General features: G+C 41.6%; 2 protein-coding genes across 6 annotated transcripts in view; both read right to left on the bottom strand.

The window, feature by feature from the left end:
- Positions 1–27,859, bottom strand: part of br (broad-complex core protein) — a 48,442-nt gene that overhangs the window by 3,806 nt on the left and 16,777 nt on the right. The window contains exons 1-7 of one of the 5 annotated variants that reach the window (XM_086832801.1): positions 24,382–24,567; positions 21,310–21,498; positions 20,725–21,241; positions 20,399–20,648; positions 20,186–20,331; positions 19,985–20,035; positions 2,660–3,384 (exon numbers count right to left, since the gene is read on the bottom strand). In XM_086832801.1, the coding sequence (XP_086688927.1) occupies positions 3,134–3,384; positions 19,985–20,035; positions 20,186–20,331; positions 20,399–20,648; positions 20,725–21,241; positions 21,310–21,498; positions 24,382–24,567 (1,590 nt within the window). In that variant the 3' untranslated portion in view covers positions 2,660–3,133. Of the gene's footprint in view, positions 1–2,659; positions 3,385–7,810; positions 10,070–11,876; positions 14,278–19,984; positions 20,036–20,185; positions 20,332–20,398; positions 20,649–20,724; positions 21,242–21,309; positions 21,499–24,381; positions 25,030–27,859 lie in introns of those variants that run through there. The other 4 variants (XM_086832797.1, XM_086832800.1, XM_020950179.2 and 1 more) reach the window with 4 other exon arrangements.
- On the bottom strand, positions 2,660–3,130 carry LOC147643639 (uncharacterized). The gene has a single exon (XM_086832802.1). It carries the CDS (start codon positions 3,128–3,130, stop codon positions 2,822–2,824), a length of 309 nt encoding a protein of 102 aa, XP_086688928.1. The 3' UTR covers positions 2,660–2,821.

Raw genomic sequence — 27,859 nt, 5'->3', positions numbered from 1 at the left:
TTTGGGTGTGGTGTGTGGAGTGCGGTGTTTGATGATGATGTGGATGAAAAGGATGTGGTTGTGGGTTAGCAAGCAAATGTACACACATGCAGGCAAGCAAGCAGCGAGTGGGGACAAATGAAGAGTAGCGAGTGGCGAGTGGCGGGTTGTGTGGCAAGCGAGTGTAGCGTAGTGACATGCAGAGAGGCAAGCGAGAGAGAGAGAGCAAAGAATCAAAAGTAAAGCAATGAACATTAGTCTAAATTAGAAGCTAATCGCATTTCGAATATGGATTTCAGATGTGTCATGGCGAGTGAGCAAGGATTTACTCGTCGCTTTAATTTCAATTTGGTGTCTAATTATTTTAAATAGTTGCTTTTCTTTTACGAGTAAATTTCGAATTATTTCGAATAGAACGAAAGCGTTAAGTAAATGATTGATTAACAATGAATTGCAGTTAGTTTAGTAGTTTTGAGGGGCCCCCCGACTCGATTGAGCGTGAAGGAGAAAGCGTGGCGAGTCTGAATTCAATTTTAATTCCCGACGACGACGCAAAACTTACCAAAAAACGAAAATTGTGTGATTTATAGATATATATTTGAGATTTCTATGATTTCTATATATGTATAGATCTATTGTAGGAGTTGCAGCGTTCGTAATCCATTATCTTTTATATATTCATATTATATAGTATTTATATAGATGTAAGTATCTTTGTACATATGTGGGTAGTACTCTTGCTTATTTATACAGTTGCATCAGAGCGGGAACAGTGGGTGATGGGACAGAGAGTGAACAGTAAAAGAGAGAGAAAGAGGAACAGGAACAGAAAGAGACAACAATACTGCAGAGTACTGGAAACGCAGAGAGGGAAAGAGAGATGCCAAATCAACGCGGCGTGGCAGGAGTAGAAGTTCGCAGAAGGTCAAAGGATATCAGATGAACAGAGGAGCTAGGTGTTAGTGATGGGACCTCCGCATCTGATCGTTAGTTATACAGGTGATTCGATCTCCTCCCTGAAAGTTATCCAAGTCAATCAAGGTGGAGAAGGAGCGAGATTACTACGGTTAATTCGGGAGAAGAAAGAGGAAAGATAGAGAGAAGAAGCGGGAGGCACTCTTCTAGTGTTAAATGGCTAAGAAAAGCTTTGCAGTTGGGTTATATTTGTTGTTTGTGTGGCGAGTAGAGACAGAGAGTCGAGTAGGAAACAGAGATAGAACAAGTTCGACTACTGTAGCGAGTGGTGTGCGGGTCGTACTTACAGGTCTCAGATGATCTTTGTACATGAGTTAGTTAGGCTATAACTACGGCGAGTCTAGAGGAAAATGAGAGCGAGAGGCGAGAACGAGAGCAAGAGCGGGTAGACAAGTTCGGAGTTCGCGAGAGCAGGCAAGAGATATGGTTACAATATACATACGAGTAGCGGCAGGGAAATACGATTAGAGTGCTATTAGCAGACCTAGGCTGACAATGCCCACTTCCTGCTAACACAACTATTTTGCAGATGAAACAATTTTGTACAGAAGATATCGAGATAGCGCTGAGGTAGTGACGAGCGAGCTAGTACGCCCATGGTATCGTTAGTGTAGTGTAATGGCGAGTAGCAGGAAGATAGATAGAATTAGAGCCGAGTTCAGAACACTTGGCTCATATAGACAGATAGTGATAGCTAGTAGAGAGAGAGAAAGAGATAGGGACTGAGAGCGAGTAGAGAGTGGGAGGATAGCATGTAATGTACTAACTACGTATCTGCGCATGGTCGGATACTTGGCTACCAATGTAGTTGTAAGATGTTTTTTGGGGCTAACCTTTAGCAAGCGCGCGATCTTCTATATTGGACTGACTAACGAGTAGCGGGTGCGGGTAGCGGGTAGCGGGTGGTGGCTTCTAGCGAATTAAGGTCGACGCTGCAGCGAGTTGAGGTCAAGTGGAACCAGGCTCCGAGTCGCGGGCGAGAGTGTGTTGCAACAACTGTTGTACTGTGGGATACTGTGGATGTGTGTGACGGCAGTACTTGATGCTTTCGGTTTTTTTTTTTTTTTTTTAATTCCTCTTGATCTCTTGCTCTATGTGTATCCTTGTTCATCTTCTTGCTGATGTTAAGCCGAGCCGCACGCCATGTTCTTAAATACAATCTGTATTCATTCTTTATCTATCTCATCCATTTTATCAACTACTATTTTTAAATATATATATGTATATATCTTTATATATTATGTAAGCACACTCCTGTGTGTGTTACGTTAAGGAAGAAAGCACTTTATGATCTGTTCAAGCTCTGTCCAGAGTGTCGAGTGTGAAAATGTTACGTAGGTAATTTGTTTGTTTTAGAGAAGGCAACTTGTGTGCGAGGTTCGTCATCCCGTCCACGAAAAATAAAGAGAGCTCTATATAAATATTGTAAAATTGACTACCGAGTACGTTGTATGAGGTATAAGGTAAAAGAAGGCCACAGAGTGTAAACAGTTGTATATATACTGGTCCATAGGCATGTGAGTTGTGAAAAAGTCAGCAAGTCTACTACTACTAAGTGTTAGGTAAAGACATCGATGTACAGTTGTGTGTGTAATCTGGCTAATCTAAAAAAGGAGGAGTCTACCTCCTAAGCTTAGGTCTAACGTCTTAAGGTCTAATGTCTTTTTTTTCTTTTAGTATTTCTTAATAATTGTTCGTATTTGTATTCGTATTCATCGTATTCCCTTGCTCTCTCTCTTTATCTCTTTGATCGTCTTGTATAATAGAATTGGTAGGTAGATGTGTATATATATCACTACATAATGGCATTGCTTTAAGTTTGAGCTGAGGTGCTAGGTCAGTTTCTAGTCGAGTGTTTACGTCTATCCTAGTTGCTCGTGGTGGCAATCGAAGAGGCACCGCCATGACTATGACTGTGACCCAGATAGTAATCGTATAGTGTCATTATCTGTCGCTGCTGGATGAGCAGCTGGTATTGATCAGTATTGGTCTGGGTCTGGGTCTGGGTCTGGTTCTGGCTGTGATAGCTAGTGCTGGTCATGGTCGTGTTTATATTGGCTTTCTTCGCTGGTGACTGTGGTTGCATTTGCATTTGCATTTGATTTTGTGGCTGAATTTGTGGCTGAGTTTGAGACTGAGACTGTTGCTGTTGCTGCTGACCCGGCAAGGGTGTCATGTCTCAGATTGACGAATTGAATTGATTGTAGAGCTTGATGTCCTTCATTTCCATTTCGCCGGGTCGGGACTTGTGATACGTATAAATGTGCGTCATTAGGGAGTTCCGAGAACAGTAGACCCGCTCACAGATGGCGCAGCGATATTCCTCCTGGCGCACGGCATGCTTGTCGGCAATGTGACGCTTCAACGAGGCTTTTGAGCAAAGGAGCTTACCGCAGAGTTGGCATGAGAAGAGTTTCTTGGGCGAGTTTCCTGTAAATTGTTGGATTGGTGGATTGGATTTGTTGTTTGTTTATTTTTATTTATATTGGAAGGTTTTTTATTTGATATTTTCTTTTGTAGGGTTCAGTTACCAATTCTAAGAGAATCGATTTCTCGGAGATTTATGTTCTGCTCCCATTAAAAGGAGCACACTCTCTGGTGGGGTCGGGGGTTAGGGGAACTGAAATGTGTGATTCGTTCACGCATGAAAATGTCCTGCGGCTCAGGTCATGACATGTTCATGCGTGTACGCTAGTGATGGCAAAAAAAAGGACATTAATAATTAACAATACATATACAGGATACATAACAAAAATACGTTTGAATCTGTGGAGTGGGGTGAGGGGTGAGTGCACCACCAACACCACAATGGGCCGTGTTATCGACTAACAGTTAACAGTTACAGGTTACGACTAGAGCGTTGTTATCGGTTATCGGTTATCGGTTGGGTATATGGTAGGTAGGGGTAGTGTGTGTGTAAATGGGTGACTTAAGGTGGTTTCTTTTTTTGTTTTTGTTTTTTAATTAAAAATAGCAATCTAGCTAAGAGACGTTAGGCCCGATGATCAACAGGGGGGTTCAACACTGAGAGCGACACAGGGACACAAGGACACAGGCTGCAGGATGAAGTAGAATCGGGTAGAGTCAATGTCAATGGGTTAAGGCACTCCACACAATGATGACCAGGACTGAGTCAGAGACAGGTAGCAGGGTTAGTAGCGGATCAGCTCCCATTATCCTTTCCCCCCCAAGACCCTCCCCCCATCAGGGATTCAGGGAGAAACACACACACACAACAAGTAAGAAAGAAAGCCTCGGCACATACAATTGTTCACTTATATACATTCTATTTATTTAAATAATAACACGATATCAGTTTGTTTTTATTTTTATGAAAATACTTTCGTCTCCTTGATGATGTCTCTGTCTGTCTGTGTAAGTGTGAATGCGAGTGTGAGTGTCCTTCCTTCGAAATGAATGTTGTTTGTTGTTTCTTATTTTTTTGTTTTCTTATTTTTTTGTTACACAAATTCGTAAAATTAGTAATTATTGAAAACTTTGTTTACTTATTTTTCGTTTCTTCTTTTGCTTTGCATATACATATACTCATATGTGATATATGTAAAATGTATGTTATGTAAATCTGTGTTGGATGTTTCTTTTAATGGGCTTCTTAAGTGCTGGCACCTTTGCTTTTATATACACAGGTGTGTACATTACACGGGAGACAAAAATGTACATTTTCTCTTACTAGGCTAGAGTGGAAAACTTAATAGTTGTTATTATTCTTAAGTTGTGTGTTTATTGTAAGTATAGTTTTGTGAGTGGGGATCACGAGGTTGCCAAAATGAAAAAATTGTATCATCTTTATCTATTGGTATTCAGGCTATTGTTACTATTGTTTCATTCTCACTGTTGTCGGGGCTAGATCTACGATCGTTTGCCTTGTTCTATGATGATTTTTAGGGGATTACATCACGGTCGCCAAATAAAAATTTGTATGTCTTTGCTTTGGTTGCTATTGTGGCTATTGTTGTTGATTTTATAGATCTTTGATCTGGAGTGGGTCTTGGCTATGGATTCGGTTTCGGTTTCGGTTTCGGTTTTGGTATCTCTGTTATGGTTAAGTTATTATTTCTAACGCTATTAGTATTTAAGCGTCTGTACTAGATGAGATATTGGTATATTGAATTGGTTTCTGTTTGATTCCTGTCTGTCGTCTTGGTGGGTATACCAAGATTATGTCTGTGTGTCTCTATTTCCATGGATTATATTCGATTGAATGTTGCTCCTTGGGGTTCCTTTTGCTATTTTAAATATGTATTTTGTATATCCATGTAGTTACAGTATTGTTACTGTTAAAGCAGCTGTTACTGTAACAGTAAATGCATTTGTTTTTGTACTGTTACAGTAACTGTACTTTGACTGTTGCTGTTACTGCACTGTTACTATTACTGCATTGTTTACTGTTACTTGTTACTGTTACCGTTACTGTTATTGTAGTTAGTTTATTTCTTATATCGCGTATTGTAATTGTAATGGTAATTGTAAGCTTTCTGTGGCTTGGAGCTAATGATTCATTGGATAATACGGAGCTTGGAGTATGCATACATTGACTTAACTGGCAAAAGGTATGACTTGTGGGGGGGTTCAACTACACGAATAGGAATATATATATTAAAAAAAAAAGAACCAACCATAGTATCGTTAAGCAGGCCTTCTATGGATAGGTATTCTTGCTTTTTTTTGGTTTCTGCTTTTCGGTATATGCTTTCTGTGTATGCTTTCTGGGTTCTTACTGCTGCTATTTCGAGTATCAATATGCTATTTAGTTAGTTTAGTTTAGTTAGTGGTTAGCTTAGCTCCTCCTCCTCCTCTCTTCCCCTCGGCATAGAGTTGGAGTTTTGCGTTCTGTACTCACATGTGGACTGAGTGTGTGTGTGAATATTTCTGGTTTCTGCTTTAGTAAGTGGTACAAGTTGATATTGTAAACAACATTTAGTTGTAGTTGGGTTTTACATTTACATTTACATTTCCACATTTATTGAGCATAATAATAATAATAATAATAATAATAATAATAATAATAATAATGATAATAATAATAATAATAATAATTAAATAAAAACGAGGTGACATTTGTGGATATGAGGTTCGGTTATCTCTGATCTGATCTGTGATCTCTGATCTCTCGCGTGGGCATTACAAACACGGAGGGTTCTCCCTTATATGTAAGTAAAATACACAGTATACACAGTATTTTCGGTACGTTAAACTTATTATAGTCATGTGTGTATATATATAGTATGTCGCATAGGCTAAGTAAATCGAAAATTTGGTATCAAAACGTGGATGATTAATATCAAACTTAATCAACTTTTCAGACTTTTCGGTTTGCCAAAAGAAGCAAGAACAAAAAAAAATAGGGTATATAATGGGGGAATCATGTCGGTCGGTGTGTATGTGTAAGTGTGTGTGTGTGTGTGTGGAGTGAGTGTTACACTAAGTGCTAATTATAATAGGTTTTCTTTTTTCGGTTTTCTTTTCTTTCTTTTTTTGTATAAAAAATAAAATTCGACTATACTCGCACACAGCTTTGTAGCTCCTGGTTCTGCTTTTGCTTCTGTTTCTGCTTTCGTGCTTCTGCTTTCTTTGTCCCGTTCGAGCTCCCTTATTGGTATGTAAAGATACCCTGGTATGCCCATTTTTCCCCCACTTTTAACTAAGGCTACTACTGATCCATATCTCTCATCTCTACCGTATTCAGTCCCCTGTCCGATCTCCTCTCTCAAGATGAAATTGCACGAAGTTCCACTTCGAATGATCGTTCAATCTTCAGTCTTCAAATTAATGTAAGGTGCGAAGCAAATTAATAATCCCTTCAATTTTGATTATGCGTTCAGTATAGTGTGTTTGTGTGTCTCTGCCAATGGGAAAAGCATATACATATTCGTATATATATATATATATATATATATAGTCACCGTCGTTGTTGTCAATCGACAATTGAATTTGTTGAGTTTAAAGCTAGTCAGTCCTTGTCCTAGTCCTTTTTCTTCTCTGTGTCTGCCCCCCTCAGCTTCAGTTTCACTTTCAGTTCTATATACAATCCCCCTTCAGATCTTATCCAAGATTTATATATGGCCTTGCTGTGTGTATTTATGTGTTTTGTGAGTCCATAGTCTTACCATATATTGTATTCGTATAGTTATAGTTATTATGTTGGTATTATTATAAGTAAAAAAAAAAATTGTATTACACACACAGTTCATCTGGTTTTTCCATGACTTACTTTTAGTAGGTCTAAGTTTACATGGTGATTTTTACATAGACCTTGGCTCTACTACTCATTTCATGAATATTTTTAGTGTACACATATGTTTTATATTTATATATATCTTCTCTGATATCTGATATCTTACTATAATACACATAATAAAAAAAAATTTCACAAAAAAAATGCATTAGTTTTATGTACTTTTTGAGTGTGTGGATGAAGAAATAGATATTAGAAAATGCTGTACAAAGACCGGAAAAAGTGTAAGGGTTGGGATTCGTAATGATCGGGTATTCCCCTTGACTAATACTCGGATAGTGCTTATGGATTTGGGGGGGGGGTTTTGAATGTTTTGAATGAGTGATTAACAGTCTTCTCTCCCGGCTGCTGATGTTTGCTTTCTTCTATCCTAAAATCTTCTAGATTTTGCTCTTCTAAAACTCACGGTCTCCCAATTTGGGAGAGTTACAAAAAAAAAAATATCCTTATATATGTACGTGTGAGTGAGTGTTTATGTGTGTGTGCACGTGTCCTTTATGCAAGTCCTTTATGTCCAGTGTTTTTTTTTTTTTTATATTGTAAAAGACTTATTTTTGTTTCTCCGCTTGCTTTATAATCAAGTCGTAAATATAATCACAGTTTTTCCATTTGCCTAAAAATTGGTTTTTCCTCTCTCTCTCGCTCTTTGTTCTCTCCTTATCCTTGTCTCTTCTCTCCTAGGTTCGTTCGTTCGGTTCCTTGGTATCCTTGCTGGCTTCCCGTCGCTGTCCTGGCCGAAAAAGTCTTTGAATTTTTCGCTTTCTGTGAGATCCGAAATATACATGGTGTGTGTGTAAGTGTTGGTGTTGGTGTGGGTGTTGAGGTTGTGTGTGTGTGTGTGTATGCTGTGCTTCCTCCTCCTCCTCCTTTTACTCCTGCTTGTGCTGTTCCAGCTTCAGCTCCTCTTACATTTCCTTGCTCTCTGTAGCATACTTTCCTGCGCTTATTGATCTAATAAATTCATGCGTTCGTAGGGATGCTGATGCGGATGCGGCAGCTGGTGGGGATGCTGATGCGACAGCGGATGCTGATGATGGCCCAAATGATGCGGCAAATGATGAAATCCTCCACCAACGCCGCCGCCGCCGCCGCCACCACCACCGCCTTCCAGCTGTGTGAGATCCACGGTGGCCGTTGGACCACCCGTTCCCGGTCCGTACTCACCACCGACGCCAACACCATCCACACCGGTACCTCCTGCTCCTGCACCCTGCGCCATCGATCCTGGTCCCGCTGCAGCTGCCGCTGCTGCTGCTGCCGCCGCTGCTGCCGCAGAGTTATTGAGAGCCACGTGGAACAGCTGCTGCAAGAGTTGCTGCTGATCTTATAAGAAATCCATGCACGGTTTGACAATGCCCGGCGATGATTGTTGCTGTTGCTGCTGATGTTGCTGCTGCTGCTGTTGCTGCTGTTGTTGCTGCTGCTGCTGTTGCTGCTGCTGATGGGCCGCCGCCAGCTGTAGCGTTGAACTGGCCGTTCCACCGGCCACCGCAGCAGCTCCCACGATGGGTGATAGCAACAATTCGGCGGCTGCTGCTGCTGCTGCTGCGGCAGCGGCCACAGCATTGCCACCAGCACCACCGGCACCCCCAGCACCACCGCCACTCGCAGCTGCTGCAGCGCTCAGCGAGCTAAGGGATTGATGCAGACGGCTACCAGGACTGCCAACGGCTTGGCCAACGCCACCGCCATGATGGAAATACGAATGATGATTCTTCTGTCGACGATGATAGATACTCTTGTGATTATTCAGCGAGTTCAAAGTGCGGAAGACCTTGTGGCACAGATTGCAGACGGCATTATTCAACGGTTGCAGATGCTGCTGCTCCTTGTGTCGCTTCAGGGTGAGCTTGGTGCTCAACAGTTTGCCACAAACATCGCATCGATGGCACGCATTCAGGGGTAAGGGTAGAAGCAATCGATTCGCCTGTGCCACATCCTGGGCACGGACCGAGGATAGGAGACTTCCGGCCGGACTTGCTCCACTATTACTGCTGCCTCTTTGCGAGGCAGCTGCATTGCCAGCAGCCACAGCGGCCGCCGATGGTGATAGGGATGCCCGGCGATGATGCATGAGGGCATGATGATGCTCCAACGGTGATCCCGCCCTGGCCAGGGCATGGGCATGGGCTGCATGAGCGGCATGGGCATGGGCATGATGGGCAGCAGCCGCAGCGGCAGCGGCGGCACTCAACTCATGGTGGGTGGCATGCAACTGATGGTGGCTGGGCAACAGCGACAGCGGATGTTGGCCAAAGTGCGGATGATGTGAGGAGGGCGGCGGCGGTGGTGGTTGTAATGGCGACGAGGATGGTGATCCTCCGTTTCCGCCGCCGCCGCCACCTCCTCCGCCACCTCCTCCTCCCACTCCTCCATCCAGCTCTCGATCGTGGGATAATGAACGCTCTCGTTCTCGTTCTCGCTCCCGCTCCCTCTCCCGTTCCCTTTCGCGCTCCCGCTCACGCTCTCTGTCCCGCTCTCGCTCTCGCTTCAGATAGGCACTGGGCGAGGGCGTGGCACTGTGACCCGTTTCCGTTGCACCGCCCAGTGAGGAGCGGGAGAGGCTACGTTCGCTCCCGGCGGCAATGTGCAGGTCGCTGCCGCTGGACTTGCCGCTTTGCTTCAGTTGTTGTTGTGGTTGTGGACTGTTGGTGAGTGTTGTGGAATGATGTTGTTGTTGTTGGAGGAGGTGGTGGTGTGGTTGTTGATGGTGTTGTTGTGGTGATGATTCTGGGTCTACTTGTTGTTGATTGTTGTTGTTGTTGCTGCTGTTGTTGTTGTTGTTGCTACTACTATTACTAGGGTTGCCACTACCGCCGGGCACTATGACGCCGCCGAGTAGGCTGCCGGTGTTGCCACCTAAACGGTCATAAAAATAGGAAGAGAAGAAAAAAAGAGACAATAGTGACTTTTCTGTATATTTGACTTTGTTGTTATTATTTTTTTTTCTGTTTGTTTCTGTTTCTTGTTTGTAATTGTTGTTTAGTAAATGTATGTCTGTCTGTTGGTTTTTGCTTTGTGGTGTTTTCGTGTCGTGTGGTTTGTTTTTTGGTATTGTTAGTGTGTCTGTTCTTGTTTTTGTTGTTGTTTTTTTGTTTACTTTTATATAACACTAACAAATCCAGGCTCAAAACAATGTAAATTTGCTAAGTTTGCAAGTTTCTTTTTTTTTTTTTTTTGCTTTTTCATTTAATTTTTGCTTTTATTTTGCTTTTGTTTCTATGTATTTTGCTTGAAAGAACGCAGCTGCTGTTCTCTCGATTTAAAATTCGCATTTCGATTTTCGGTTTATGGTTTTTTTTTCTCATTCCCTTGTTTTTTTTATTTTATTTTTTGGTTTGGGGAAAACGCATGGAAATAAAATGGTAATAAAACGGTTTGTTGACTGTTGTTGTTGTAATTGTTGTAGCTGTGGCTGTTGTTGTTGTAGTTGTTGTTATAATTGTTGTTCTTGAATTCGAATTTTGAAGAGTTCTCGTGCCGCAGGTTGGAAGGTTTTTTTTTTTAATTCGAAACTCGACTCGACTAGGCAGACTTGAGCCCAAACTCGAACTTGAACCCGAAACGAACTCAAGCTCGAGTTCGAGTTCGAAAGTCCCCTCCGAACACCAAACGGCGTTGCGGGGGTGAGACCTTTTCTTTTGGTGAATTTGAATTTGTTGGTGTCTTGCCAATAATTTTTGGAGTGTGATTCGAGTTTCGTGGATGCTTTTTTTTAAACCAATTTGTTTGTCTTCGATTTCGTTTTTCGATTTGGATTTCTCGATCTATCGATTGCTCGATCGTTCGAATTTCGATTCAATTTCGATATCAATTTTAATTCCAATTTTGTTTGCGTTCAATTTTCGTTTGTCGTTGGTCGTTTTCGATTTCGATTTTGTTAAGTTTGTTTTTTTTTTTTTAAGCAAAATTTTGAAACATTTGTTTTTGGCCTGATTGATTTGTTTTTGTATATATATAAAATATGTTTAGTATTATTTTGATTTCTCTTTTTTTCGGTTATTTCTTTTTTTTTTTTTAGTTAAGTCGCAAGTTGTCAATAATTTTTTGCACTTGCGGTTGTCACTAGTGTCTCTTTTTTTCAAACTCAATCGCAGCACCGTTGCCTGTGTTGGGTTCTGGATAGGGGGTTGGGATAGGGAGCCAAATGTGCGGTAAGATTAACGTGCTTGGTTTGGTTGGTTTCTTTGGGGGGGGGTTAAGGGTACACACACACAGGTTAACGACTTTCTCCAATGGTCGGTGGTGTGTGTGTGTGTGTGTGTGTTTGGAGAGATCGGGGTCACCTAGGGACGTTGGTGATGTGGATGTGGGTTGAGTATTAGTAATTGTGTTTCGCTCATCATGGGGCTTAAAGTAAGTAATGATCCTGCAGCTGAGAGAGAAAGTGTCGGTTCGATTCAGTTCGGTTCGGTGTTCGGGCATCAACACACGTGAGACAATGAAACACTGAGGAGCTCTGGACGGGGACAGGACTGCGCAGGTCGGAGTGGTGAGTTAGGTGAAGTAGGGTAAGTAGTGGTGAGTTTGTTCCCTAGTTTGGGGTTAGAGGTTCCACGGTATGAGCCTGACGCCTCGAGTGACATGCATACAACATTGAGACCAGGTTGGGGAGAGTTGTTGGATCTTGGGATATCTTGGGGAACGGGATAAATGAAATATTCGCTTTGATGTGTAGACGTTTATTGTAATTATCATTAATCGAATATATAGAGCGCAAGTGCAATCGCTCTTATATTGTACATCGTACATGGATCTCAACTGATTGGCTTGTGTGTGTGTGTGTGTGTATGTGGTGTGGTTGTGTGTGGTGTATATATGGATATATATATATATTTGCTTGTATCATAGTTATATCTTATCTGTATCTTTACTTAGCAGCACTAAACATTAACGAACACAGGTGTACTCAATATATCAAAGTATCCGGGTCAAAACATTTCTTAACCTTCTATATATATATATTTTATAATAATCGCATAACTAGGTTAACATTAAATACAATACAAAAAAATGCAAAAAAGAAAAAAAAAATTGACTTACACACTATGGGTTAAACATTTCACTTAGCCTAGGGTGTTGTGTACGGTGTGTGTGTGATCTAAACCTAATTATTCAGAATCGTTACCTAGGTTAGAGTATTTCAAGAAAAGATCTTTTTGCAATTGGTCGGTCGGTCGGTCGCTCGCTTCCTTTCGCTTTTCTCCTATACTCCTAAACCTGGTCAAATAGTAACGCTTTTTTCATTCAACATTCTATATATATATACTATATATTTTATATATATATATTTGCTTTTGTGTGTGTTTAGGTAAAAACTGTAAAACTTTAGCTTGGTCTTTCATTATTTCAGTGCAGTAAAGAGAAAGAGAGAGATAAATCGTACGTCTAACGTGATCGATAATCGTTAATATATATATATAATTTAGAACAACGCCACGCTGCTCTTCTCTGCAAATCTGATAAATTGTATTTAGTTAAAGCCATTTCGAAGAATTCACTACGGGCACCCCTGCTCTGCTCTGCACTGCTTTGCTTTGCTGCTATATTCTAGCTCCTACTTAATGTTATTAAGACTTGTATAGCTGACGACAATAATGGTGTGTAAATGGGAAGTAGTTGGGAATGGGGTATGGAAAAGGGAATGGGTTGGGAATGAGTAGGGCATGGGTAAGGCATGGGTTTGACATGATCTTTATCATGGTTAGAAAAACAATTGAATACAAAAATGACTTTCTCAGAGTTGAATATCTACGACTATCGATTACTCTTGTATAAACTGTGTATCCTGTGCTTAGCAACTACCAAAGGCAACTAATTGTAACTAGCCTAGATTGTGTCTCTCTCTGTGTGTCGCTTGGACGAACCTTCCTAAAGTTAAATATGTGTACAAAAGCACCGTTCTGCATTTCTGTGAGTGTGTGTGTGTGTGTGTGTCCCTAAGTCTTACAAGAATCGACTAAGGCAAGCCCTACCCTCCTCCCCTCAACTGGAAAACCCTCTATCCCTGCCGCCATGGGTCACGTGGTGATGCGGCTGCTGTGGATGATGACGGCGCGGCTGCTGATAGTCAAAGTACATGAAGCCCTAGGAGGAGGACGAGTGATGATTTAGCTGCTGCTGCTGATGCTGCTGATGGTAGAAGCTATTGGCCGTTGGTGCCTGGGCGGCCACAGTGTTGCCCGGCTCCTGCTTGGGCTGCTTGAGGTTGCGATGGTAGATGCTCTTGTGGTTGCGCAGACTATTCAGCGAACTGTAGACACGCTTGCAGATGTTGCACACGGGCTCCTTGGTGGGTCGCATATGCACGTTCTGGATGTGACGCTTGAGGCGTGTCAGTGAGCTTAGATTCTTGTTGCATGGATTGCAACGGAAATCATCACCGCCGCTGGTTGCACTGCTGAGTCCGCCGTTGCCACCGCTGCTGCCACCGCCACCACCGCCTCCCGAGGTATTAAGACCCGCATTGGAATTATTCAGGGAGCTATTGGCACTGCCGCTGGTTGAGGCCGAAGCGGCCGAGGCCGCCATATTGGCCATTACCGCTGCTAACATTTGCTGCTGGGCCGTGGTGGCCGCCGTGTTGGGCGTTGGTGTACTGCAGGAACCCAGGATACCATTGGGGGTCTGACTGCCAGAGCTGCTGCTTCCCTGCTGCTGATGCTGCTGCTGTTGCTGCTGCTGTTGCTGTTGCTGCTGCTGCTGCTGCTGCTGTGAGGTCTGGTGTTGCGACGTCTGATGCTGATGCTGATGCGAATGTGGATGCTGCTGCAGAGCGGTCACCGAGAGGCCGCCGTTGCTGCTTCCATTGGCTGCGAATGTGGAGAGGTTAAGGCCACAGATGCCGGAGGCACTTGTGATGGCTGTAAGTCGAGTTGGAGTTCGGGTTATTGTTGTTGTTGTTGTTGGTGATGGATTTGTTGGAGTTGAGTTGGAGTTGTGGTTGTAGTTGGTTGTTGTTGAGTTGTTGTAGTTTGTTGGTGGAGAGTAAACGTTGTTGTTGTTGTTGTTGGTAATCAAGTTGTTGTTGTTTATTGTTGTAGTTGTAGAATTTGTCGTCAGTTTACCTGACGACAAAGTGGGGAAGAAAGTCAGAAAACGTCGCATTAGCCCAAGGACAACGAGTTTTATTTATTGGTTTTTTTGGAATTTTGTTTATAATTGCCTCAATTTCTCTTTGGCTTCGGATTATGTCTTCGGATTTAGAAAATTTGGAAATTTTGGAATTTTGACTCGATTCTTTCATAATTTCTTCTGTGTTTTCTTTTCTTCTGTTTTGCCGGATTTTTGATCGAAACAAATGAATTTCGTTAGCATTTTTTGCATCAAATATAAGTAAGTTGCTTTATTTTGTATGCTTTAGCTTCTGCTTCAGCTTTGACTTCAACTTTAACTTCAACTTCAGCTAATTGGCTAAATTTAACTTTGGATTTATTTTTCGATTGTTCAATCTGTTTTCTTTTCTGTTTTTTTTTCTTGTCTTTTTCTTGTGCGTGACATTAGAGAGAGACAGAGAGACAGAGAGAGAGATAGATAGATAAATAGACATATAGGAAGAGAGAGGCAGAGAGGGAAATATAGAGGGGACAAAAGAGATAGATAGATAGATAGATTTGGAGCAAGGATCAGGATCATTATCGAGATCGGGTAAAGGGGCAGATGTGGAAAAGAAAACGTTGATTCTTCTGGGGGAATTCTTCTGTGCGGGGCTAAGGGGTGGGATGGCATGAGAAAATTTTTGTTTTCTTTTTTGATTGTTCGTCGACATTGATAATTGTTAATGGTTTCTTTCGTTTCATTCGTTCTTTGTTTCTTCTCGATCTGATCGACTGATGGAGAGACGCTAAATTCTTCAGGGTATCATTCTTCTCTTGTTTTCTTTAGATTCTTTTTTTGTTTTTCTTTTTGTGGTTTCTTTTTTTTGTTTAAGGTTTAAAGGTTGTTTGTTGGCTGGTGTTTTGGGTTGATTGTTGGTTTGTTGTTTTTGTTGTTGGGTTTGGTTGTTGGTTGTAATTGTTGTTTAACTCATTACCAAGTGTGCAGTGTGGTAATTTACAAAGGGATTTTAGAATAGGAGAAAGGAGGAAGTTTTTTTGTTCATTTTTTAAATACAAACGTGAGAGGAGGAGCTAAAGAGGAGTGTGTGTGTGTTGTTCGGTTTCCCCTGTATCTGTGTTTGTGTTTGTGTGTGTGTGTGTCAAACACCATCACCGTTAAGTTCTAGTAGTAGTGGTAAAAGTTGTTGTGTTCTGTGTCTTCTTCCAGTGTTCGTGTTCTCTGTGTTCTCTCTGGCCTTCCTTGGTGTCTCTGTGTGTGTGTGTTGCGTGTGTGTTTTGTGTGTGTGTGGGCTTAAGGGGGGTGGGGGGAACTGTGTCACTTAATAAGCACTAAAATTAAACCCTCGCCAAAATCACCGTCATGTTCTTTCTTCACTTATATATTCATCATCATTCATCATCATCACCCTCTCTTCTCTCTGGGCTCTTAACTTTAATTGTTTTCGAGTTAAAATTTTTCAATTTTCAGTTTGAATTTCAATTGTTCCATGATGGCAAAAAATTTTGTAAAATGTACATTGTGCTTAGATTACATAGCTTTTCTTTTTTCTACGTTTTTTTTTATGCTTATGGAAGCTTCGGAAGGGTTGGAATTGTTGGAATCGTTGGAATGCTTCTCAAAGATTTCTATATTCCAAATCAGGTTCCAATTTTCAGTTTTCTAATAGTTTACGATTTATCAATTCCATTCCTTCTGCCACTTACCAATCGATCAATCGATTTTCATCAATTTTGTGAGTGCTTAGTTGGTAACTTAAATAGTTTGGTGATCGGTAGTCGATAATTGGTGATACATTTTTATCGATTTCTTTTTTTTTTTCTTTGTTTTCGATTCTAGTTTCAAATCGGAACTTAAAATTAGTGAATTTTGAATGCCTTTGCATAGGAGTTAAAGTTAAATTAGGGTTTTAATTCTACGTAAAGCTAAGTAACTGATTCTTCTTTCTGCCTCTGTGTTGGTTGTTGTTGTGTTCTTGTGTATGTGTATGTAGGTATTTTTTTTTTTAATAATAGGAATAGCAACAAATATATATGTATATATATAGAGCGTAATTTAAAGCGGTTTGTCAATCAATCAATTTAATATACTTGAAGCCTTGAGTTGTTTTTCTTGATCAGTTTTTCTGTGTTCTTTTAGTTTTAGTGCTGGTTTTGGGGGAAGTGGGTTTGTGGGTTTGGGGGGTACTTAAGGATAAAGGATAAGGTGTGAGATTGTATCATGTATCGAGTTGTCTGCTTGGGTCGCCTGTGGCTGTATCTTTGGGGGGAGTTGGGAGTTTTTTTTTTGTTTTTTTTTTTTAGTAAAGCGAATTTATAATACGTATACAGGGGTGGGGTGAGGTTAGATCAATCAATTCTTAACAATATCACACCAGTTTGTGTGTGTGTGTGTGTTTGTGTATTGGGGTAGTATATATATATATATATATATGTATATATATTTTTTCTGGGGGGAGACCTTTTTGGTCGATGGTTAGTACAATTGGAAAGTAAAGTAGAGGTTAGCTCTAGGTTAGATCTTTTTAATTGTTGTTAGCTGTTGGAGCGCTTAAAAGAGTTCATGTATGTGTGTGTGGGTGTGGGTGTGGGTGTGCGAGTGTGTGCTAGGGGGCGGGCTTGAGTGTGTGTATGTGTGAGCGGGTGAGTGTGGGTCCTAAGACAACTCCTTCTTCAAACGGCAAAGGAGTCAGGGGTTCGCTCTCAGTGATTTTTCACATTATTTCATTTCAAGGGGGGAAGAAGGTGTAGTGCGTGTGTGCGTGTGTGTGTGTGCGTCCTGTGGTGTGTCTATGCGTGTGTGTTGTATGAGCTGCAGTGTAACCTTGTTTGCTGTTTCTTTTCCCTTGTTTCTTTTTCAAGCTGAAACACAACGGAATGGAATGGAACGGAGCGAAACGAAACACGCCTTTGCACGCACTGTGTGTACTGTACTTTTGGTGTGTGTGTGTGTGAGGGTTTTCTGTGATCAAATGCCAATAGGTGAGAGGACCCCTAAACGCGGAAGGATAACCTATTTGAATATCTGAGATATAATCTTTATTGTAGCCTGTAGATTGAAGGGAGTGTGGTGTGTTTGTAATGTGTGTATTTCTGAGTGTATGGCCGAATTCAAGGGACAATGGGACAACTCTGAAACAGGGGTATGGAACAAAACCGAAAAGCGGAACAGTGAAAAAAGGACCAATAAAGAGTGTCCTTTCTCATCGTCACAGAGACAGGGCTTGGGACTTCGCAGTTGTTTCTTTTTAATTTTAAGACACATTGAAAATGAATGTGGAAATTCGTTCGAATGCAATTTGTTGTTGTTGTTGTTGGTTGTTGAAAATAAAGCTTTTCTTTTGACTTTGCTGTTGGTTGGGTTTTTTTTGGGGGGGTTTGGAGAGGGTCAATGGATGGTTAATTTGTATTAATTTTTTTTCGGTTGGGTTTACATAGTTTTAGACACAAGCACGACGACGTACAAATAAAGGAAAGAGTTCAATATTCAATATATATATATATATTATGTAAGGGTATTATGTATATATTCGATCTTCAAATGCGTTGCGTTTTACATGAAAACAAAAAGTTGACACCAATAAAATTTCGATTGCAAAATGTACTCGGTGTTACAGAGAGGAGCTCTCTCTTCCGTTTCATGTCTAGTGTTTTCTTTTTTTTCTTATATTTTTCTTATCTTCTGGAACTTTGGAATGAAACAAAACGGAAAAGGGGTGGGAACAACACAACAAAAATAGCAAATTGGATTGCTACACTGAAGGGAAATTATGAGTTTGAAATTTAAAACTGATAATTATTAAACTCTAATTTTTGAAAAATAAACAAAGGGAAAACTAAACAAAAATTCTCACTCTAAGGGGACGTATTTTTTTCTCTATGCAGTGTTGGGTTGGTGTGTGTGTTTTGTGTGTGTAGGTGCGTTTGGCTGTTTTTCTTGTGAATTGTAAGTAATTAACATTTAGCTGGGTTTTACTTTAGCACACAAAAAATGAAACGAAACGAAACGAATAAAAACCAGAAACAATGCAAAGAAAATAAGAAACAACAACGAAACTGAAACGGAAACGGAAATGAAAACTAAACACTGAATTACAACAATTTTAGCAACATAATAAACACATAAATAAGTAATCTCTTTCGTCAGGGTTTAGTATTATTATAGCATTCGGTACTGTTTTGGGTTCTGTTTTTGGTTTAAGGATCAGGACATGGTGTGAGCTGTGGCTTTAATGGCTGATCGAATGGAGCAAAATAGCTGCCAAAATACAAGTAGCAAAGAAAAAACACACACACCAAACAGGAGGAGGAGCTCTCAAAGAGCTGGGAGCTCAGAGCTGGGGGAGCCTGGAAGCCTGGTAGCCCCATAGCTGAAAGCCAGGATTGTTGCGGCCTAACCGCAGGCACTCACACATGTGCGAGGTGCGAGGACTTGTGATAGAATTTTGCTAAACACTCTGCGGCTTTGGCGCTGGTTTGGAAGTTAATTAATTTTATAAAGCAAGTTCATCAACAACAGAATAAAAAGCAAGTGAGTGAGTGATTGGTTTGTACACAGCTTTTAAACAAGAGATGCCTAAAGCCAGAAGCTGAATTCATAAGGACAATTTTTGAAAGAGGCGTTATGCATCTTATATACTCTTTGCCTCCTGAGATCCTCTCTGTTATCCTGGCATGTGGTGGTGCAGGTGTACGTGTGTGTGTCATGGTCATGGGGGTGTGATCGTGGTGGGTTGTGTGTGTGTGTGTGTGTGTGACCGAAACAAATGAAAACATTTACCATCGAAACAATCAAACAAGAAAAGAAAATTTTTTTTTATACGCTTCAATACGGCTACGACTTAAAATGGGAACTCGACTTGAAATCGCAAGGAGCAATAGTGGGTCTCTCTGGGATTATCCTTTCGGTTCGGTTCGTTCGGTTCGTAATGCTTCCAAGGATCAAGTTCGAATTCGTACTGAGGGGGTCGGGTATTGGTGTTTTTTTTTTTCTTTTTTTTTTGGGGAGGGCTGGTTGGGGGGTGGTGGTTTTGCGGATTTCAAGAGTTGAGTCAAACGGGAAATAAATCGAAAGTTAAATCAAAAGTCCTGCTACTGAGCGACACCTGTGCGATATGGTAAGTGTGTCCTCCGACAGTCAGTGGCAAACGCAAAAATCGAAAGAAACAAAAGGACAACGAAAGCGATAAGTAAAAGAAAAACCAAAGCAAAACGATAACAAAAACGATTGAATCAAAATGTAACAAGTTTAAACAGGATTAAATAAGATTCAACGGGATAAAACAATATGGCAAATCAAAGGATATATCAATAATGGTTCTCATCGAGCAGTTTTCAAGCAATTTTTTAACTTGCAACCTGATCTTTTTGGTCTGGGATTTTTGTTGGACTTTTGTGTAATTTTTTTTTTCTTTACTTTAGACTTTAATCTTAAAACTTTCTTTTTTTTATAAGTTTACTTTAAGCTTTGGTTGCTTTTGCCTTTCATTTCTTTGAGTATTCTGGGTTATTCTGACTTTGGATATATATTTATTATTTTTTTTGACTCTTGGTAAAAAAAATTGTATATTTTTCTTTTCTTTTTTTTTTTTGGCATTTGCATTTGATGTAAAAAATGTAATAATGAGCTTTTTTTGTATATATTTTTTTTTAAATATTTTTTTGAGCGCAAATAGAGCGGAACAATAGAGAATACGGATAGTGAAAGGCTTGGACTCACCTTGGGGGGAAACGGCTAGGTCACCGGACTGCTGCAACTGGGTGTTGAGACCTAAGTAAGTGATAGGTTCCATTGATCCACAAGGAGAGACATAGAGCAAGAGTAAAGAGGAGAGAGAGAGTGAAGAGAGAGTAGAGAAAGCAGAGAGAAGCTTTAGTTAGTAATTAGTTTAGTTAGTTGAGTTTTATTCGAAATACTCACCAAGCAACGCTGAGTGATCGAGATTGCTCATGGGAAAGTTAAAGGCGGCAGCCTGAAACATCTTATTCTCCGCCGGTGACATTATAAACTGCGGGGCGGCATGGTGTGTGGCAAGACCATCGCCAATTTCCTCATCATTACCAGAACTACAAATATAATCCATTAAATAAATATAGAACAAGAGATCTCAAGTTAAGCTGGGGGATAACCAACCTCAAAGAGCCCTTGCCGCCATCACCGCTGCTGGAACGATTGGCATCATGCTCGCCGGTGGAATCATTGCTATGCTCATCATTTGCATTGGCATTATTGTTCGTTGAACAGACCAGCTCCATGGGCTCCGATTTAACATCATCGGCACCGGCTGAAGCCCTAGCCAAAGGTGATGGTGTCAAGCTGCCCAATTTATCGCTAATGGAGATTCCGTTGCCGTTGCTAGCACCATTGCCAGTGGGTCCGTTGCCTGTTCAGGGGCGGGGAAAACAAGAAAAAGAGTTGAGATTAATATATTCCGAAAAACATCCTTGGGTAAAACTTACGCTTTCCTTCCTCCTTGAGCGGCGGTGTATTATTATTGTTGTGGTGCTTAATTGTGCTAAAATCAGCCGGTGTCTGTTGGGGCGAAGTGCTGCGGGCATGATGGAGTGATGGCAAATCCGGGCTACTATTATTATTGCTACCGGAACCACCACCACCACCACCACCGACACCACCTCCACTGCCACCACCAGAGAGTGGCAAGCCACCATTGTTATTATCAGAGCCACGTGGCCGTTTTAGAGCATGTGAAGTCTCCTCGGCGGCAACACTGCTGCGATGCATCATGGCCATGCGTTTCAATAGCTGATTATTGATATGCGTGGGCAGCGATGGGACTGCAGGTGGTGGCGGTGAGCCCGCACCCTGGCGGCTAAACAATGTGGATGCGCCGCCATCGTCATGTATGGAGGAGCCATGATGCGGATGTGAAAGCGAGTGGGCATGAGAGTGTGAATGCGAATTGTAGGGTGTGCGTCCGGCGCCGGCATTAGCCAGATTCTGGATTTGGGCCAAATGCTACAAATGGGAAATATAGAGAGATATATAGATATGATATGATATGATATAGGTTTCTATATACTCACGCTGTGTGTGTCCTCTGCCTGCTGTTGTGTCAGACCCGAGACGCGCAGCACCTCGGCGGTCTTAAGGAATGACTGCAGCGACTTTTGATGAACATTAACCTCGCCATGGTATATGAACTCCACCAGCGAATGCAGATCCATAAAGTTTACATCCTGCAGCAATATGACCGGGTGTTTGCAGGGTGTGCTCTGTGAGTAAGTAATACAAATTCGGATTAGTCACAATGTTAATGTTGTTTCTTGCCCAGACAACCTTCAAATATGACTGAAAATCACAAATATAAATAAGAAAAAATTAAAAAAGATAACAAATAACCACAAATTGAACGATTTTGAACGTTTCTCTGTACAAGTTTCATTTTTTTTGCTTTTTGCTTTCCGTTTTTCTCTTGCGATCCCCCCCGAGAGCTGCCATGTGTGGTTCCAACTCCGCTCTCCTTATCCCCATACCCAATCCCTTTTATTTTTTCAGGGCCAGTGCATTCCAGTTTGTGCCGCTTTACTGCATGAGTTTCACTTATCAAGTGGAACTCCAACAAAGGGAGCTGCTTTTGGTTCGCTTGCATGCCATGTCTGTGTTGCCTGACTAGAAATTGGGTCAAGTCTTGCCGCCTGCCTCCTCGGAGATCGTTGCATCCGTTGTCTTATATTTACTTTCAGACACAGATACACACGTATGTACATATGTACATGCAACTGGATATTAAGTATTTGCGATTGAGTTGAACACACTGAGAGAGAAAGAGGTAGAGATTGCAGAATCGAGGTCAGCTTTTGTTGGGGGGAGGCTAAGGGAAGCAAGATCTCGATCTCTGCAGCTGGCATTGGCATCATCAACACAATATTAACATCATGCAAATGCCTTGCCTTGCCTTGAGGGCGTGGTTCTTACACAAAAGTCAGAATGCTTTTTTTAGCAAACAGCTATTAAGACACCTCTGGACCCTCCTTCTCTTCCCTCCCCATAGGATTCACAGCAGTTGTTGTCAGTGTTTTTCTTTTTTTTTACACCTAATTAAAATAATGCGCTGCAGTTAATTAAATATTTATGCATAGGCGCAAAGTCGGGGCACAATTGCGACGCCAAGTACTCTGGGGGGGTTGTCTCTTGTCCCTGGGTCCTGCCTGTGTAGCTGGGACAGTGCCAAGTGTCTCCTGTTTTGCCGAGTCCAGTTCACAGTTCACAGTTGTCCTCCCTGTCCACTCTCTGTCTCTGGCTTCTTTGTGCAGCTCTTACTCCTTGGTCCTGCTCCTGGTCCTGGTTAACATTTCTTTTTTTGGCGCCCAACGTGGGACTGACAGTGCCCACTTGTATGTATTTCAAATTGAATTTACAAAGTTTTGTGCCGCCTTTTTTCGTTTGTTGCAAGAGAGCCCAGTGCCAGGCCAGGCCAGCAAAGTTTTGTATACTAATTTCTTGGGTACATAATAATTTGTGTCCCCCCCAACCCATTGTCATTGCTGTTTTTCTTGTTTTTCTTGCTCCCTCTTTTTTTGTGTTGTATCGCTGCATTTAGTTGGCCTTTTTAACAAATTAAATGCCGACTTTTGCAGTTCTTTTTTTTTTGTATTTTGTATTTTGGAAAGAATGAGAAGAGGAGAAGGAGGATCACAGAAACTTTGCCAGCAAACTTGACATGTTCTTGTTTCGGTTCCCTTAGACCTGTCCTGCCTTCAGTGTTGCGTAATCATCTGGAGCTGGAGCTGGAGGTGGAGCTGGGTAGCCAGGAGTTTCTCCTAATTGCAGTTACTATAAAAGCCAGGATTCCGAAAAACCCAAACAACTTTCCTCTACAACCCTTCTCTGTCTCTCAGTCTTTTTTGTTTGTAATAAAGGAAAGCGCAGCAAGTTTTCTATCATGTTAACAAATCATGTCGAAAGAGACAGAGTAAACAGAGCAACAACGGAGGGCGGGGCACTTTGTAATTTATATAATTTCTGCTGCAGTACCAATCCACCGCCCTGCCCCTACCCCCCCTTTTTGCTGACAGCTTGCAACAATGCAAATGGCAAAAATGGCAAAACTCTAACTGGCTCAAAAACCGCAATTGCGTGCAAATATTTTCAATGCAGAGGCAGAGGCAGAAAGCCACAAAGTTTTGGCGGGCAAACGTCGTCGCCATCGTTGTCGTTGTCGGCAACAACAGCGAATCCACATAATTTTAATGTCATAATAAAAATAATGAAGCGGGCCCCCCCCAGGGAAGTGGGGAGGTCCTGCATTAGTTGCAAAAAACTTTACTTGTGCCTCAAGGATTAGCCTGACTCTACACCCCTTTTTTTTTGACCTGGTCTAGTTTTTGTGGCAAGGGGAAGGAAGGCCTTATGCGTTGCATGATCGCAGCACACAAATCAATCATACGCCGCGTTGTCCCGCAAAAAAAAAAAAAAAAGAGGAGTCCTTGCCAAGTCCAACTCATTTGCACCGCAAAAACTCTTTGGGTAAAAAATAAACAAAAACGAAACAAAAAAAATAAACTAAGTAAGAGGCGGGCAAGTTAATGCCGTGTTGCAACTTCCCCGGCTTCCGGGCTTTCCTTATGTGGCGTGTCTATTGCGGCAGGCAGTTGTTTCTACTTCTTCAACTGTCCCAATCCCCAACTCCAACTTCCATTTGCAACTAAATAAATTAAAATTCAAGCTAAATGCCATAATTCCTGAGTTAAAGGGTCACAGCTTTGAATTCTCTGCAGTTTCTTTTGATTATAGTTATCTTAAAGATCGTTTTGGCATTATATATTATACTATATTGCTAAGTATATAATTTATACATGCACAGAGCACCCCCAGGAAGCAGAAAACTGAAGCTGGAGCACACCACATGTGTTGCAACGTCCAAGGGAGGGAGATAAAAAGAAAAGAGTGGGTCCAAAGTGGGTCACACACATATACAGTTCGCTTTAACTCTATAAATAAACCATATAAGCTACTTTTGTTATCCCCTCTTAGTTTCCTAAAGATACATCTTATCTTACACCAACTTTTAGCAACTAAAATACTCAAAAACAAACATTCAAGAAGTCTCCATAGAGGAAGTCTCCACCCCAAAAGGATATCAAAATTAAACTCACCTTGAGCAGGTCGCGGAAGTAGGGACTGCAGGCGGAAAGGACAACACGATGCGCCTTGATGCTCCTGCCCTCGCAGGCTAGCGTCACATCCACAAAGGCCTCATCATCTCGCAGATTCTCAAAGGCCGAGGTGATGCTGCTCTGGTAGTTGTTCCAGCGTAGGCAAAAATGCTGTGTATCGTCCATGATATCGCCTGTTTGGAGTTCCTGATGATCCTGATGCTCTTGCTCTTCCTGATCCTGATAATCAGCTGGTGTTGGTGTACGGGTTGGAGTGATTGGTGTGGGTGTTGTTATTGTTGGTGTGTTGTTGTTGTTGTTGAGTGCCTGCCGAGCGTTGTGGTCGTTGTTCTGGTTGCTGTTGTTATTGTTGTTGTGATCGTCGTCAACCGTCACAACGCTGGCCTTCTTCGAGGTCACCTTTTTGCGTATGTTGGCGGCTTATGTGTGCCTGTGTGCCAGGTTCCTGTCCTTGTCAAGGACAGAAAGCTCAGTGGCAGCTACTGGCTTCTGGCGCTATGCTCTTTGGTTAATAGTTCTTGTTGTTGGTGTTTGTTGTTGAATAGTTGTTGTTGCTGTTGTTGTTGAATAGTTGTTGTACTAGTACTTTCCTGGGCTGTGTCCTTGTTCACTTAGTGATTACTTAAACTGCAAATGTACAGAAAAAAAAGAGGAAAAAATTAGAATTCAAGTCACAATCGGATTACAAAATGGATCAGAATAAAGAACAAAAAAAAGAGGGGGGCTCCGAGACAGAGGCAACTCCCGGGTATTCGTGCTGTGCCCGCGAAAAAAAAAAAAAAAAAAAGTTGAAAGCATTTGTTTCTGCTTTGCCATGACTTTTTTCCCTGCTCTGTTTTATTCTGTATTTATTTTATTTTTCTCTGTTTTACTTTTCGCTTGCAACTATGCGAAATGTTCGAAAATTGTTAACAAATGCAGTTTAAAATGTCAACCACGGCGGCGACGAATGCAGGCAGCAAAAACCCCATTTCTATGTCACACGGCGAATCAGAATCAGAATCAGAATTAAATAAAACTATCAAGACGACAATTAGCACTCGCGAAATGCTTTAAGAAGAAGCAGACGGCTCGAGCAGACGGCGCAAAAAATTTATAACGAGTGCAAAAAACCATACAAAAAATTATATACATATATATATAAAAAAAAAACAAAGCTGAGAAAGAGGCAAAAGAAAACAGCAAACGCATCGCAAAGTGGAGAAAAAAAAAACGAAATTATAACAAATGCGAGTATAACAAGAACACACTTGTGCTGGGAAACAACAACAATAAAAAAATGCAGAATTAAAATTTTTAATTAATTTATATTATTTATATTTTCTGTTTCGCTTTTTATGACTTTTTGCTTGCTTTAATCTTTATTTGTTATATAAAAAAAAGATTACAGGCTTATTACTGGAAAGTGGAAGAAAGCTAATGGAAAGTGGAAAGTGGAGATTGGAAACGCATCTGCACATCTTGCAGATACATATGTACATATATACAGAACCAAAATCCAAATCGAAACCGAAACACAGAATTCGCATTTAGAGAGAGAGAAAGAGAGAGCGCACGTTAAGCAATACTCTCACCCGCTCGCACAGATAAGCACTAACAGAGAGAGAGAGAGAGAGAGCTTTCGCTCGACATTGAAAGTGAAAACTATTAGATAAGTCCGCCAGGCGTGCGCCCCTCTATGCTGCACTTTTTTATTTTTCGTTTTTTTGCCATTTATTATTTTACTTTATTTTTTTTCACCATTTATTAGGCTTTTGTGTGAGTGTGTCAATATATAAATAGCACGCAGAGCCTCAAGTTCTCTTTGTCTTTTGTCTATGGGAATTACGGGAATGCACGTCATCCCATTACCATTCCCACTGCGCTTTCCAGTGTGTGGATCGTTCGCGCGCAGCCCGTTCCCACCGTTTCTCCAATTCCCTGTCTCACCTTTCCAGCCGCCGGCGCTCGCTCTAATTGGAATCCGACTCCTGCTATGGCTGAAGCTGGAACTGGAGCTGGAGCTGGAGCTGTAGCTGTAGCTGTTTCCAGCTGTGAATTGTATTGCTCTGATTGGATTTGAATTGAATTGTGTAACAACTAACGGCTGTTTGGTGCATTTCTTCTCTTTCATTTATTTACTTTTCCAATCGCTAATTAATTATGACTGTGTTTTAGTGTGGCATTTTTTTGAATTTCGTTTAATTTCGACACTCGACAACAAACAAAAGAAAATAGAACACAAAAAAAAGATGACGGCACGCATACACACACACACATACACATATACACACTAGATGAACCGTTAGTTGGAGAAGCAAGGAAGCGAACCGAAACTGAACGAAGCGAAGGGGAAGCGACCCACCGACCGACCGACCGACCGACCGACCGAACGAACGAACGAACAAAAAACACTGAAAACTAAACTAAACTAAACTAATTGCGATCCCATTGCGAGATGCTCCCTTCTTTTTTGGGAAGCCAGGATAAAAGCGGCAATTCTTGGTTTCTCTCTTCCGATCACAGCGACTAGTCCGATTTGCGTGTGTTTTGTGTTTGTTGCGTTTGATGATTGCAAGCGTAGAAACTCAACTGAATTCGCGCTAAAGAAGAAGAGAGTGCCGTGCCAGTTGCTGCTTCTGATTCTGCCGCAGTCGCAGCCAGCGTCAACGTCCAGCACTCACAAAAAAGCGCATTAGCCAGCCGAAAAAAAAAACAAAAAAAAAAAACAAAACCCGAGCACACACTGGCGAAACTATTCCCCGAAATTTTGGCACTGCGTCTGTGTGCGTTCGTCTGGATGCGGGATCGAGAGAGAGAGTGACCAAGAGAGAGAGCGCGAGAATGAGAACTTGTGGGAGAGCCAGAGTCAGAGCGCGCTCAAAGGATTGAGCCTCAGGACGGCGGGGGCCGGTACCCCCCCCCCCTCCCTTTTTCAGTATTAGAATGTAGAATTCCCAGACGCAACACACACACACACACACACATGCAAGCAGCATTTTTTTGTATCGATCTCGCTTGCTCTTTCTCTCTCCCTTTATACTAGAGTTGAATTTTTGTGCATAGAACAAAACAAACATGTCGCAGTCGCCGGCTGACTAATAACTAATAAAGTCTGGCCAGGCAAAAAAAGGAGAAGAGAGAGAGAGCGGGAGGAGTGAGTGATTTCCCCCAGGCGGGAAAGTGGAAGGAGAGTGGCTGACGGCCAATAGATCATTCCACCTCTCTCTCTCTCGCTTGCTCTATTCCTATATTCCATATTCCACAATTTTTGACGCTGCATATAACAGATCTCCAAGTACGTGTGCACGTCGCTGCCCCTCTCTGTGTGTGTGTGTGTGTGTGTGCGGTCGTAGTGTTTACGAACTTTCAAGGCTAAATACTAAATTTGTTGTTGCTGTGCTGACTGTATTATTATTAAATTTTTTTTTGTGTGTTGTTTGGCGCATTTCGCCAGGCAGCAGCTATGGCTAGCTCT

Source organism: Drosophila serrata, unplaced genomic scaffold (genome assembly GCF_035046125.1).
Source record: "Drosophila serrata isolate PLE 108 unplaced genomic scaffold, ASM3504612v1 contig_251, whole genome shotgun sequence".
NCBI lineage: Eukaryota > Metazoa > Arthropoda > Insecta > Diptera > Drosophilidae > Drosophila > Drosophila serrata.
The sequence above is the reverse complement of the archived record's forward strand: the minus strand, read 5'-3'. Positions and strand labels throughout refer to the sequence as shown.

What these genes read in the sequence shown, in the direction of transcription:
- LOC147643639 (XM_086832802.1), bottom strand. Translation starts at nt 3,130, where the DNA reads ATGACACCCTTGCCGGGTCAGCAGCAACAGCAACAGTCTCAGTCTCAA.